Source organism: Salmo trutta, chromosome 40, assembly GCF_901001165.1.
Source record: "Salmo trutta chromosome 40, fSalTru1.1, whole genome shotgun sequence".
Taxonomy (NCBI): Eukaryota; Metazoa; Chordata; class Actinopteri; order Salmoniformes; family Salmonidae; genus Salmo; species Salmo trutta.
The window spans coordinates 13264370-13279466 of NC_042996.1; the positions used below are offsets into that span (position 1 = coordinate 13264370).

At 44.2% G+C, this 15097-nt stretch overlaps 1 protein-coding gene across 2 annotated transcripts in view; it reads left to right on the top strand.

Annotated features, from left to right (window-relative positions):
* LOC115180019 (carbohydrate sulfotransferase 11) overlaps positions 1–15097 on the top strand; it is a 124111-nt gene that overhangs the window by 23669 nt on the left and 85345 nt on the right. For both annotated transcript variants that reach the window (XM_029741884.1, XM_029741883.1), the window contains exon 2: positions 14894–14979. In XM_029741884.1, the coding sequence (XP_029597744.1) occupies positions 14894–14979 (86 nt within the window). The remainder of the gene's footprint in view (positions 1–14893; positions 14980–15097) is intronic.

Genomic DNA, 15097 nt, shown 5'->3' on the forward strand with positions numbered 1-15097 from the left:
GCTGTCAGTGTGAAATGCCTTCGCTCCAGAGCTGTGTAGCTTCTGACGTCAGAGAATGTCTGGAGCTTCTCAACCTGTCTCTCTCACACACACACACACACACACACACACACACACACACACACACACTTCCAAGCTGTCAAAATGTAATCTGCAGACTCAACGTAGCACACACAGTAAGACAGTGACATAGTTCGAAGGCGTTACGTCAACAGCTCGTTAACACTTTGGTGACGTTGACACCAGCATCACGCTAGGGCTCCCACAAAGAACGCTTAGTAAGCACTGAAAAAACATTAGTCTAACGATCATCTAGACCTAGAGTATCATTCTGGTCCTGTCACACTGTGTGTCAGACTGGGTTTATGTCATATGCTACTTGATAATCTGTATATCCAGTGGAAATTGCCTACATGCTGCATGTCATTCTTTTAAACACAACTCCCACTAACAGACATACAGTCAGCCTACAGTATGGGACCTCCTCAACATCATCTCTGTCATGCCTCAGCTGTTTTGGTCACATTTCATCTGTCCATTTGGTTACATCTCTATCCTGATGTTTGATTACGGTCATTGTTCTTCTGATCTGAGGTTTTGAGTCATTGATCTGACTGTGTACCAGTCTAGTTTTGGTGCTGGTTGTAGCCACGGACAGAATTAGTTTAGGTCAGTGGTTTTAACCTTGTTGGTGTGGTTCTGGTTTTGTGGGGATATTGTGTTGTGGTTTTGACTCCCTGTCTGCCAGATGGAATCTCAGTCTTCTTAAGCTCCAAAGCATCATGTGTGGCCAGCTGAGACAATGGCATCCCCACAGGCGGCCCGTAAACACGGCAGCTTGACTACTGTCCAGTAACAACACTGTGTGTGTGTGTGTGTGTGTGTGTGTGTGTGTGTGTGTGTGTGTGTGTGTGTGTGTGTGTGTGTGTGTATCTATGAAAAGAGGAGACCACCAAGCTGTTGCCATAGTAACTGCTGAGTTGGTCCTTTGTATTTGGGAGCTGGCTGCAATCTATTAATTCTATTAGTTGTTTATTTAATTAACACACTACTCAATGTGTCTAATGAGCCACATTAAGGAGCCAGAGGTGGGAGGAGGGACTCATCTTCTGTCCAATCAGGACCAACAGATCAGAGGATTGTCAGTAGAGTCTGCTATTCAGAGTCCGTTTCACAGTCCCAGTAGAAGGGGGGAGGTAGTCATTGTATTGATCAGGGGTCAGTTGAAGCCTCGCTCCACAACTTCAGAAGATGATCAGGTTAATATGTGTTGATTATCTCTGATAGACTCAGGACACAGTCTAGTAATGGCCATTTAGTCCTGCCAGTACTCCTGAGACAGTATATAACAGTGTGTTGTGAGATATTACCGCTTCAATGCATTGATTATGGACATGACATTGATAGGCTAGGTGCAGTGCAGGGATCTAGTGAGCTCACATTCCTCAGTGATATTTCACCGGTGTCCTCTCTCTGCCTGTAGGACCCCTTGGGCGTGCCTTAGGCAGCTCTGTCATCGTGTCTGGTTCAGTTTTTTGGCAGAAGAACAAAAACAGCCAATTAATTACACCGCTGGAGCACAATACAAAACCTAGTACCTGCTATGGCAATACCCTACTGAGGCTTCTATACTCTTTCTCTCTCTCTTTCTCTCTCTCTATTTCTCTCTCTTTCTCTCTCTATTTGTCCCCTCATTAGCTGAAGACAGCAGGTGGTGACAAAGCTAGTCGCCCATTAAAATACTTTCCATATTTCACTGCATTAACCTCGCTTTGTGTGCGTGCCTCTGTGTGTCCAGCTGCTTGGTTTAAAGACGCGTCCTGTAGGCTGTGTTTCTGCTCCTGCTGAGACTGGGGCTTTGACCAGACCCCCTGACTGCTGGGATGCTGTCTTTAAATGCAATTTTAAGCAGACAGTCACAGAGGTAGTGTGTGTGTGTGTGTGTGTGTGTGTGTGTGTGTGTGTGTGTGTGTGTGTGTGTGTGTGTGTGTGTGTGTGTGTGTGTGTGTGTGTGTGTGTGTGTGTGTGTGTGTGTGTGTGTGTGTGTGTGTGTGTTAGCATCGATTTAAGAGGCCCCAATCTCCCTTGGCTGGTTCACAGAAACAGCAGAGATTTGAGTTAATCTCTAGACTTCCTGTAACACAGATCAAACCAGAAGCACCAGGACCACATCCAGAACTAAACCATACAAGAATAAATCCAAAGCAGACTAAATGAAGAGCTAGAAAACAGAACAGAAATCCTCCCTGGAAGCATTCTTTGACAAACATAGCCATGAGAGAAATACGTGTGTGTGTATGTGTGTGTGCGTGTGTGTGTATGTTATCATTAAATCCCTGTATCCCAGTGGGAGTGTGAGACAGGAGGCAGGGCAGGGCGAATCGAGGGTTGAGGGATGCAGGGAAGCGTGCTGAGATCAGGAACGACAGGGACCCGTGAGACACACACGATTCATATTTCATAAAGGAAATTAGAGAGAGAGAGGAAAGCAAAAGGGAAATAGAAAAATGTAAGAGCTAGAGGGCATGTCTATTCAATAGACAAATAGTTGTGTGTGTATGTATGATTTTGCATGCACGTGCGTGTGTTTGTGTGTTTGCCATAGATTCCTACTGTGACAACCCCAGCTCCAACTGTGATCAGTGAGTGACACTTTGACCTCACCTGACCCGTCACAGCTTGACCCCTGACGTTCAGTCTGAGGTACGGAGAATTAGAGCAGTGAGTGTCACTTCCTTATTTCCTATATGTCAGAGGTCACATCATCTGGTGGTGAGTGTGTAAAACAGGGAGTTTTGAGTCTGCGCAGAGTCTGAGTGGATTTCGGTGGGAAAGCACAGGGACTCAGGGAGAGTAGTCTGTTTGTTCTATAAACAGTCAATCACTCTGAAGTAGCTAGTGGGAACAGGGACTAGATCTGCGGTGGGTCAGATGAATTGCAGGCTGTTGACACAGCCCCTTCCTACTATTCCTATAGTTTACCCCCTCCCCCAGATGACAGACGAGTAGACCTTACACAGACTGACAGCCAGAATACCCCACCCCCTCAACAACTCACATATACAAACATGGTCTCTTTCTTGAGTAAGGCAGTAATATTCTCTAGTTGTGCAGTGATTGGCTCAGTGTTCTGTCACTCGTGGGGGCACTACATCACCGCCGAATCTACAGGGAGAGCTAGGCAGTTATATTTATATTTATATATTTGTATATTTATATTAGAAGTGCCTGTCCAAGAAGGCTCAAAGTCATTGGCCGCAGAGAAGATGATATCAAATCACGTTATATCTACTGTAGTTTTGATTGGACTGATCATGTCAACATCATACTTTCAAAATCTTAGCTAGCAAGCTAGACAAGCAGTCATCATTATGAATCAAGTCAACAATCTACTGGCAAATCCTTTTCAATCCTTGTCATATAAAGAGAAATTATAGATAAAACGTATCGTGCTCATCGTTCATTGGACATAAACATTACTCAACAAGTCGGAAATTGCAAATTCAACAATGAGTGGTTTGGAAGGAATCAATGGCTAACTGCAATGCAAAGCAATCACTATTTTGCTTCCCCTGCCGGCTATTCGGTGGAGAGGGTGTGTGGTCTAAGTCTGGGTTTAAGGGTTTAAAACATCTGTCTGAAAGGGTCAGAGTTCCCAGTTGTCTTGAAAGCACCATAAATCCAGAGGATGCCAGACTTTGATGACAAAGTTTGCCCACAAGAAGGCCCGCCGCACCACGTTCAAGTGAGCACAGCACAGCAAAAATATGTCTTGTATGCTGCTGCATAAATGATGTAATATGCCACGGAGATATGTATACTGTTGCTAAGAAAGTAATACTAAGTGTATGTTGTGTAGTAAGCTGTAAGTAGCCCATGTGCCTCCCCCTAATCATTTGGTCCCCTTTCCCCCTCAGAACATAGCCTATAGGCCTATTGTTCTGACTTGGTGGTGCACATGTAGCCTATAGCCTGTTTTGGAGAAATGTCATCATTGAATATTGTATAATCTTTCATTGTCTGCTTATATGCTCCCTTATTTATTCTACGGTTCTGACTTGGTGTACAGGGAAAATACTGTAAGAATGGCCCATGTTTTGAATTCTGTCGCTGTCCATTTCAAAAGTGCTGAACAAATCGACTACTCGCTCATAGATGTCTTAATCGAAATTACGGCTTGCCTCTTATCCGCTCATTGTTCCCTTATGCCATAGTTTGAACATCTCAATTGTTATATTGCTTATATAGGTCTATCTCATTAGTATCTTATTCATCATTTTGGGCAATGCTTGATTTATTTCATTGTTTTGCTTACTTTGTGTATTATAATTAGCCCATGTGCTTTTCTCCACGAGGAGGGGACACTATAATGTTGTTGGGTCTGTAACCATGAGGAGGGGATACTATATAATGTTGTTGGGTCTGTAACCATGAGGAGGGATACTATATAATGTTGTTGGGTCTGTAACCATGAGGAGGGGATACTATATAATGTTGTTGGGTCTGTAACCATGAGGAGGGATACTATATAATGTTGTTGGGTCTGTAACCATGAGGAGGGATACTATATAATGTTGTTGGGTCTGTAACCATGAGGAGGGGATACTATATAATGTTGTTGGGTCTGTAACCATGAGGAGGGGATACTATATAATGTTGTTGGATCTGTAACCATGAGGAGGGGATACTATATAATGTTGTTGGGTCTGTAACCATGAGGAGGGGATACTATATAATGTTGTTGGGTCTGTAACCATGAGGAGGGATACTATATAATGTTGTTGGGTCTGTAACCATGAGGAGGGATACTATATAATGTTGTTGGGTCTGTAACCATGAGGAGGGGATACTATATAATGTTGTTGGGTCTGTAACCATGAGGGATACTATATAATGTTGTTGGGTCTGTAACCATGAGGAGGGATACTATATAATGTTGTTGGGTCTGTAACCATGAGGAGGGATACTATATAATGTTGTTGTTGGGTCTGTAACCATGAGGAGGGATACTATATAATGTTGTTGGGTCTGTAACCATGAGGAGGGATACTATATAATGTTGTTGGGTCTGTAACCATGAGGAGGGGATACTATATAATGTTGTTGGGTCTGTAACCATGAGGAGGGATACTATATAATGTTGTTGGGTCTGTAACCATGAGGAAGGATACTATATAATGTTGTTGGGTCTGTAACCATGAGGAGGGGATACTATATAATGTTGTTGGGTCTGTAACCATGAGGAGGGGATACTATATAATGTTGTTGGGTCTGTAACCATGAGGAGGGATACTATATAATGTTGTTGTGTCTGTAACCATGAGGAAGGGATACTATATAATGTTGTTGGGTCTGTAACCATGAGGAGGGATACTATATAATGTTGTTGTGTCTGTAACCATGAGGAGGGGATACTATATAATGTTGTTGGGTCTGTAACCATGAGGAGGGGATACTATATAATGTTGTTGGGTCTGTAACCATGAGGAAGGGATACTATATAATGTTGTTGGGTCTGTAACCATGAGGAGGGATACTATATAATGTTGTTGGGTCTGTAACCATGAGGAGGGATACTATATAATGTTGTTGGGTCTGTAACCATGAGGAGGGATACTATATAATGTTGTTGGGTCTGTAACCATGAGGAGGGATACTATATAATGTTGTTGGGTCTGTAACCATGAGGAGGGATACTATATAATGTTGTTGGGTCTGTAACCATGAGGAGGGGATACTATATAATGTTGTTGGGTCTGTAACCATGAGGAGGGATACTATATAATGTTGTTGGGTCTGTAACCATGAGCAGGGGATACTATATAATGTTGTTGGGTCTGTAACCATGAGGAGGGATACTATATAATGTTGTTGGGTCTGTAACCATGAGCAGGGGATACTATATAATGTTGTTGGGTCTGTAACCATGAGGAGGGATACTATATAATGTTGTTGGGTCTGTAACCATGAGGAGGGATACTATATAATGTTGTTGGGTCTGTACCCATGAGGAGGGGACACTATATAATGTTGTTGGGTCTGTAACCATGAGTAGGGGATACTATATAATGTTGTTGGGTCTGTATCCATGTTTGCCAGTGACAGTTCAGTAATAGACCCATGTAATTCCAGTTGATATTTAAGATTGTTGTTTTGTTTGCGCGATGCGCTGTCTGTGCATCGGTATATAACAGTGGATCATCAGGATTGTATTTTCCTTTTTAGAACTCATCGGCCTACTAATTATTACAATGCTGTTCAGGGGCTTTGCTGGTATGCATCTAAAACAGTTGGTTAAGTTTGCCCCACCTAGAGTTACATGTTAAAATCAACAGTGGCGTGTAGTCGTTACATAGACCCTGGCCACAGATACTCACTGTCTTACCCAGCTGCTATCCTATTCAACTGAACTGAAAAGGAGGACATGGTGTGTGTGTGTGTGTGTGTGTGTTGTGTGTGTGTGTGTGTGTGTGTGTTATGCTGCCTATCGTTATCTTAAGAGGTGTTGTAATCCTCTCTCTAGCTGGCTAACAGAGTCAGATCTGGGACATTGACTCGTTGATAGTCAGTCGACTGTGTGGGGGTGACGATTTATCTTCCTATTTCTACCGATCTGCGTGGCAGTTCTGATTTTCGTATGCACATTTTTCGTGGGAAAGTTTCATTTATTTTATGTCTTCCTATCTCAAAATCATTGTCATGTGATTAATACAAATTATATCTAAATTAAAAATATGCAAATCTAAAAGTTACTTCTATTGCCATTGCCAACTATGTAAAAATAGCCTACATAAAGCCAACAAATGAAAACATTGCAGTCTGCAGTTAGAAAATATGCAGATAAAATGATCACATTGGCTATACATGGCCTGTCTGCAATGAACTTGAAACATTGTATCAACTGTTTGGTCCAGCCCAAAGCTTGTGCTAACAAACGTTCAACGTTGTATAAAATATCCTGGACCCTGGAGTTTCCCATGCCAGTGGGCCCCGGACAGACACAGCCAGTGGGCCCCGGACAGACACAGCCAGTGGGCCCCGGACAGACACAGCCAGTGGGCCCCGGACAGACACAGCCAGTGGGCCCCGGACAGACACAGCCAGTGGGCCCCGGACAGACACAGCCAGTGAGCCCCGGACAGACACAGCCAGTGGGCCCCGGACAGACACAGCCAGTGGGCCCCGGACAGACACAGCCAGTGGGCCCCGGACAGACACAGCCAGTGAGCCCCGGACAGACACAGTAATAGGCTATTTGTGCAGGTAGGCCTATTTTATGACGTTTCCACCAGATCAGAGCATCACATTTGTTTCCCCTTTCAGGTAGAGTAGTTATCGAAAGGGACAGAGTTGTAATTTTTTTTCAAATAGGCTACCTTGAGAAGCTATTGTCGATCTCAATGGATGTAAAAACAGACTTCGTTTTACTTGCTGTATTGAGGTGAAGAAAAAAATTGCTTTGAGAAGCTCCACATCTCATTAGTGGTGGTGAGTTAAGCCTACATTTGCGCGCAGGCCATGTAGCCTAGGCCTACTTCCATGAGTAATCAGGTGTGCGTCCTTACGAAACACAATGACTAAATTAACAAAACGTATAAATGGAATGAAATAAACCAAAACTTGTTTCTCTGAAGTACAGCCTAGGTTGTGTTCTTTGCAAACAACGTGTCCACTCTGACAGTGACAACTGTAAAACACTGTGATGATAATAACATATTGAATGTATTAACAGAAATTCTGGTAACCAAACAAACATTGCAGATTAGAAATGAGGGGAATTAATGGTAAATGTACTACTGGTGAGTCATCGCCGTTGCCTCAGCAATGGATTAGTCCACTGAGACAGGCGTCAATCAAGATGTGCCATAAAAAAATGTTTTTTTTGCAACTGGCTGAAAAAAAAATCTCAGTCGACCAACAGCCTATTGACCAAACAATCGACCAGTCGACTAAATGGGGTCAGCCCTAGTGTGACCTCTAACCCCATCCTCTAAACTTCCACCACAGTATTACTGGAACACAGCTGGAGGAAACGTTCAGGACAAACACACACACACACACACACACACACACACACACACACACACACACACACACACACACACACACACACACACACACACACACACACACACACACACACACACACACACACACACACACACAGAGTGACTGCATGCGTGATGAAGCGTGTGGTTCTTCCCTGTGGTGTTTTGAACACAGCACTTCCACCCTGATTGCAGAATGAGGTGTTTTTTGAGACACCCATCCTGTTGACCACTGCCGGGCACGGGAGGGTGATGTTGGGGGTCCAGAAGAGGAGGGAGGGAGGAAGGAAGGTATTCTAAGAAGGCTAATGTGCGGTGAGCGCTTTGTTGCATACTGCAATGGCTACTATGCATCACCTTACGAATTATCTATGGTTCATATCCTTGTCTAGCTGTCTGTCTCTTCATCTGCACCCCTTTCTCTCTCTCTGATTAGTCTACCCTCTGTTCAATCATATTCACTTTCATGACTGGAGGGGTTACAGACAGGGCAGTACAGGAGGTGTGTGTGACTGTCCTAGGGTTGTCACACTGAGAGGTTCAGTGGGTTCCTCCCTCCTGCTTGCTGTCTGTGTCCATATCTTTCCCCTCCTTCCTTCCCTCCCTTCCTCACTGCTCCCTTTCTCACTTCATCTCTCTCTTTTTTCCGTTACTATGACTCTCCCACTGGTCCCGTATGTTTACCTCCTCTGGGCTTGTGGTTTGTGAATCATGTCTGTCTGCTGTAGTTTGTCCATCTCTCTGTGTGACTGTCTAACCGTGCTTGGCCGCCTCTGACCGTGTGACTGAGCGCTGTCTCTTAGTCAGAGGCCAAATATGGGTTTACATCACGCTCCTCTGTCTATTCATCCATCCTGTTTCTGTGTGTGTGTGTCTGTTATTTATTTTTACACTTAAAAATCATAAAGAACCAAACAGACTTCTCCATAGCTAAGAGTTTCTGCACTGTGGTCATGTTCCCCATTTCCCCATTCCAAATTCTATTCCTATTCAATGTTGGGAATATTGAGTCAGGCAGTGAGAGGGCAACCATTACTCAGAGGCCTATGAATGGGGGTCCCATCATTGGGGATGAGGGGAGAAACGTATGGATTCCGTTCAGTCAATCGTCCTGATAATCCCCTCCCAGCTAGCTAGTTTATAGACGTGGCTAGAAACTATTTGGAACAAATTGGCTACTTTAGCTTCCGCTGGCGACATGTGATTCAGCTTCCCGGTGGGAAGCAACTCACATTGGCAAGCACTAGCCTCTTCGCCCGACCATATTGCTTCGTTCCGAGAGACCTGCATGAAGCATATGACAGCAGTCTAAATGACCCTTCGACCTACTCAAAGACCTGTACTCTAAGCTAACCCGACCAATAGACCACACACAGAGATACAACTATAATCAACTAGAGAAAAACTAAACCACTCATCTATCCAGTTAGTGTTCTGATTATAGCATTATATCATGAAGCTGTAGCCCCGCTGTTTTATTACCTGTCCACAATAGGTTGTTGTGTATGTTGGGAGACTTTAATACACTGAAAATATATATAAATGCAACATGCAACATTTTCAAAGATGTCAAAGATTTAACTGAGTTACAGTTCATATAATGAAATCAGTCAATTGAAATACATTCATTAGGCCCTAATCTATAGATTTCACATGACTGGGAATACAGATATGCATCTTTTGAATTTAAATGATCTGGCAACAGCTCTGGTGGACATTCCTGCAGTCAGCATGCCACCTGCACAGTCCCTCAAAACTTGAGACATCTGTGGCATTGTGTTGTGATAAAACTGCACATTTTAGAGTGGCTTTCTATTGTTTTTAAGGTGCACCTGTGTAATGATCATGCTGTTTAATCAGCGTCTTGATATGCCACACCTGTCAGGTGGATGGATTATCTTGGCAAAGGAGAAATGTTCACTAACATGGATGTAACGTTTGAGAGAAATAAGCTTTTTGTGCGTATGGGACATTTCCAAGATCTTTTATTTCAGCTCATGAAACATGGGACCAACACTTTACACGTTGCGTTTATATTTTTGTTCAGTGGTCTTATGTTTACTGTGAGGTGTGATGGGTCTCTCTGCTCCAGGACTCATTCCTCTCCTTTTCAAAGCCTTTAGTCCCTCCTCTTTCATCATCTCCTCTCTCATGAGACACATTCCTTATTTTCTGTCATTATTAATTAATTCATTAATTACAGAATGATATTTCTATTGGGGATGTTAATACATTATATCAAGACATTTCTTTCCAGCCGTAATTATAACATAACGTGTGTGTAGACACACACACACACATATACACACTTTCAGTCTCTACTGAACTGATGGTTGTTCCCATGCCACAATGGTGTGTGTTATGTTCATGTTAGTAATTCTCATTAAAGGATTAAAGGCCCACAGCTAAATGAATTAAGAGAAGAAACGAGCAGCCTATCATATCAACTGTCCTGATTGTGTTCTGCTAGCCTTTCCCTGTGGGCGCGCGCACGCACACACACACACACACACACACACACACACACACACACACACACACACACACACACACACACACACACACACACACACACACACACACACACACACACGCGCGCTATATAAATCCAATTATTAACAGACTTGCGTCCCCCACATATGCACCAACACACACGCATTACCATCCGACACACATTTGACAGGCGCTTATCAGGCTTTTGTTTAATGAAGTTGCACTAGCGTGCCTAAACATCTGTCTTCTGTGCTCCTGCTCTAATTCTGCTGTTCACCTGAGTCCTAACTCATCTTCCGCACTTCCGCTCTGAGCATCAGAGATATAACACACGCATCACAGGAGATATGAAAAGTCTGCGGGAGACCTGTCATAATCATAATCAAATCTACAGAGGGATCACTGTGTGTGTGTGTGTGTGTGTGTGTGTGTGTGTGTGTGTGTGTGTGTGTGTGTGTGTGTGTGTGTGTGTGTGTGTGTGTGTGTGTGTGTGTGTGTGTGTGTGTGTGTGTGTGTGTGTGTGTGTGTGTGCACACATGTGCATGTACATATACACATAAGTGTGTGCTCATGCACGTTAGTGACTGTGTGTGTTACTGACCGTGTGTGTGTGTGTGAGAGAGTGACAGTGGCAAGTGAATTGATGCTCTCTGTGTGTAGGTAAGATTAGCAGCAGATTAATCCTCCAGTGTCCCATAATCCCTTGCTGATAGATGGCTGCAGATGTCGTGTGATTACAGACCTTGATGAGCTTGTGCAGAACGGACTACTATTTGTAGTGAGGCGACAGTATGTAATCAAACTCACAGTGAATATAGTGCTTCCCAATATACACTCCAGCCACTCCTTCAATGATGGTCTTACATGACATATGTATGCCAACTTTGGATATGATTTAGTATCTTGTTATTCTGGGCTCACTGTTGTGTGTTGCTGTAGTTTCTGCTTGGTTTGTGATGCTTGACTTCCTAGAATCCTTTGCATGTCAGAAGCTGTTATGGGTGGGATTTGGGAGGGAGGCTGGCTCTTTTGTTGTGTCTTTGAGCTGAAAGCAAAGGGAGAATCACTAGAGAATCCCTACTGCCCAACAGTAGTTCATAGAGGAAGGTGGAAACACCAAATGCCCTTTTTAACCCTTTGAGTGCACGCCTTGGACTTGGTAGACCATTTTCACTGGTTCACAAAGAGTGGCTGATTTAATAGGCCTGTAAAAGTCCACAATAGGAAGTTGAGAATAACATCCCCGAAAACTCACACCCTAAATGGTTCATATCATTTAATTGAGAAACAACATTTGGTTATGTAAATCGAGGAGAAGGAAGAGGAGGAGGAGAAGCAGGAGGAGGGATGTTAGTGTATGAGAGCTGGGGCTGATGGAATATGAAAGGTGGTGTGTGTGTTATGCTCGGAGTGTGTGTTTGGATGTTTGTGGAACACACAGACACTCTCACAAACTCTGGGTACAGGCTGGAGATGGCACCCTTACCACTCTCTGCATTAACAAGAGAGAGGGATAGAGGGAGGGATGGAGAGAAAGTGTAACGACCGACGCTGGAGACAAGAAGCAATTACGGGGAGTGAACATTTAATGGAAAACAGACATCAAACAAAACACAGACAGCGTCTGGACAGGGGGAACAAAACAACATTATGACAATAATGCTGACACGGGGAACAAAACTGAGGAACAGACAGATATAGAGAGGGCAATCAACAACGTGAAGGAGTCCAGGTGAGTCCAATGAGTGCTGATGCGCGTAATGATGGTGACAGGTGTGTGTAATGAAGGGCAGCCTGGCCACCTCAAGCGCCAGAGAGGGGAAGTGGGAGCAGGCGTGACAGAAGGGGGTATTGGGGAGAGCAAGAGGGAATGAGAGGGACTGATACAGAAAGTCAGTGGCGGGGTGATGGGGTGAAAGAGAGAGACTTTAAACTTTAATAGCTATTGGGTGAAATACCACAGTGTGCCATCACAGTAGCAAGATGTGTGACCTATTGCCACAAGAAAAGGGCAACCAATGAAGAGCAAACACAAATTGTAAATACAACCCATATTTATGTTTATTTATTTTCTCTTTTGTACTTTAACTATTTGCACATTGTTACAACAGTGTATATAGACTTAATATGACATTTGAATTGTCTTTCTTCTTTTGAAACTTTGAGTGTAATGTTTACTGTTCATTTTTATTGTTTATTTCTCTTTTGTTTATTATCTACTTTACTTGCTTTGGCAATGTTAACATATGTTTCCCATGACAATAAAGCCCTTAAATTTAATTGAATTGAATTGAGAGAGTAGAAGGAGAGAGAGAGAGTGGGGGGGGGGGGGGGGAGAGAGTGGGGGTAGAGAGAGAGAGAGAGAGAGAGAGAGAGAGTGGGGAGAGAGAGAGAGTGGGTGGAGAGAGTGGGGAGAGAGAGAGAGAGAGTGGGGAGAGAGAGAGAGAGTGGGGGGAGGATTGTGCCTCATACCCTTCTGAACTCTCAGAAACAGCTCTAACAGCTAAATCTCTGATCCCTTTACCCACAGTCCAGCTGACCATAGCCCATATTATCATCCATATCAACCTGTTTATTTCTGCTTGGTGCAGTCCATCATAATAGAGCAGATAGATGAGGAAGATCAGGGTCACGTGTGTGTGTGTGTCTAAGCGTTCAGCACAAAGGAAATGAGCATGTCCCTAGCTGAGAGGGCATTTGATGAATGGAGCCAATCAGAAGGGTGCAGGTGAGATGAGGTGGTTACCATGGTTACATCTCTCCCGGGCTGTGACACAGGTGTGCTGGCAGGTGGCCTGCTGGTCCACGTAGTGGGTACACTCAACTGTACTCTGTACATTGTAATACTAATGCCTTTGATGTATATCAAGAGGTCTGTGTGTGTGCGTGTGTGTGTGTGTGTGTGTGTGTGTGTGTGTGTGTGTGTGTGTGTGTGTGTGTGTGTGTGTGTGTGTGTGTGTGTGTGTGTGTGTGTGTGTGTGTGTGTGGAAGGTGATCAGTGTATTAACACACACCAGACTTAGACAGGATACTAGCAGATTAAATATAGCAGTGTATGTGTGTGTGTGTGTGTGTGCACCTGGAGGCACTGAAGCAACATCTGTAGCATGTAAGCTACTTGTGTGTGTTGGAAATAGGATGAACTGTTTGGAGATGTAATGGCTCAGCGAGAGTAGCTTTACTCTGTCTGTCTGTCTGTCTGTCTGTCTGTCTGTCTGTCTGTCTGTCTGTCTGTCTGTCTGTCTGTCTGTCTGTCTGTCTGTCTGTCTGTCTGTCTGTCTGTCTGTCTGCCTGCCTGCCTGCCTGCCTGCCTGCCTGCCTGCCTGCCTGCCTGCCTGCCTGCAGGCCTGCCTGCCTGCCTGCCTGCCTGCCTGCCTGCCTGCCTGTCTGTCTGTCCATATTAGGCCTACAGATGCAGTAGAGGATAAATGAGAATGATTGAGTGAGTGGAACAGTTTGTTGCTGTTAGCACCCGGCACAGAGGAGGCTTTCATTCAGATACATGTTGGCATCCATCATCATTAGCAACAGGCCTGCCGGCAGAGTCAGATGCATTTCAGAATGGATATCTGGCCCACTGCTGCCATTTCCAGTAGGAGAGAGTAATCACCCCCAGATATCATGGATGGATTCTCATTACTGTACTGTTCTCTAACACTGTCTCTGCTGCAGTCAGTGTGTGTGTGTATTCTGCTGAAAGAGCAGTAATTGCCTGTAGGGAGCAGGAATGAACTGCATTATTAAGAAGCTGCTTTCACAGCCAGGTGACAGGTCACCCATCACATTGAGGTGTACAGGGGCATCTCTTCCCCCTCTCCTACTGAAGGTAAGGTATAATGGTATAATGGACAATCTGTGGTGGTTCGTTACACTAACAAGCACTCAGCTCTCATCCATTCCCCGGGTGACAAACGGATATGATTTTGTCCACACACACGCAGCACAAACAGGAAACGATGCACTGGGTTAGATCAGTGAGGATGATGAAACATAGAACAGAGAAAAGTAAGGCTCTCAAATGTATTGTTGTTCACCCACACCCACTGTTCTGTTCAATCTCATGTAGTTATTCAGTGAGCTCTTTCATCCAGTAATTAAGGCGTTTGTATTGTCTGGCTGTTGGTTGTGTGTATGGGGACCTGGCCTTGTAGTTTAGCTGTGACAGTGCACTTGACCTCTACAGAATTATAAGCTTTATGGTCATTTATTCTATGTGAATGCTGTTGTAGTTAATACTATTAGGCCCATTCTCTTATTGGTTGTTAAGTTGTAACAATGTGATTGGTTGTTGTTGCTGTTGTTCCAGTGTGATTGGGCATTGCTAAGGGCCCTCTCTCTGTTCTCTCTAACAGTCATGCGGAGGAACCAGTTTGCCGCGGACGTGTGCTGTAGGAAAGGTTCCCGCAATGCGCTGCAGGAACTCTACAACCCCACACAGGTAGGAACCATCTCTCTCTCTCTCTGTCTTTCTCTCTATCTCTCTCTCTCTGTCTTTCTCTCTATCTGTCTCTCTCTGTCTCTCTGTCTCTCTGTCTCTGTCTCTCTGTCTCTCTGTC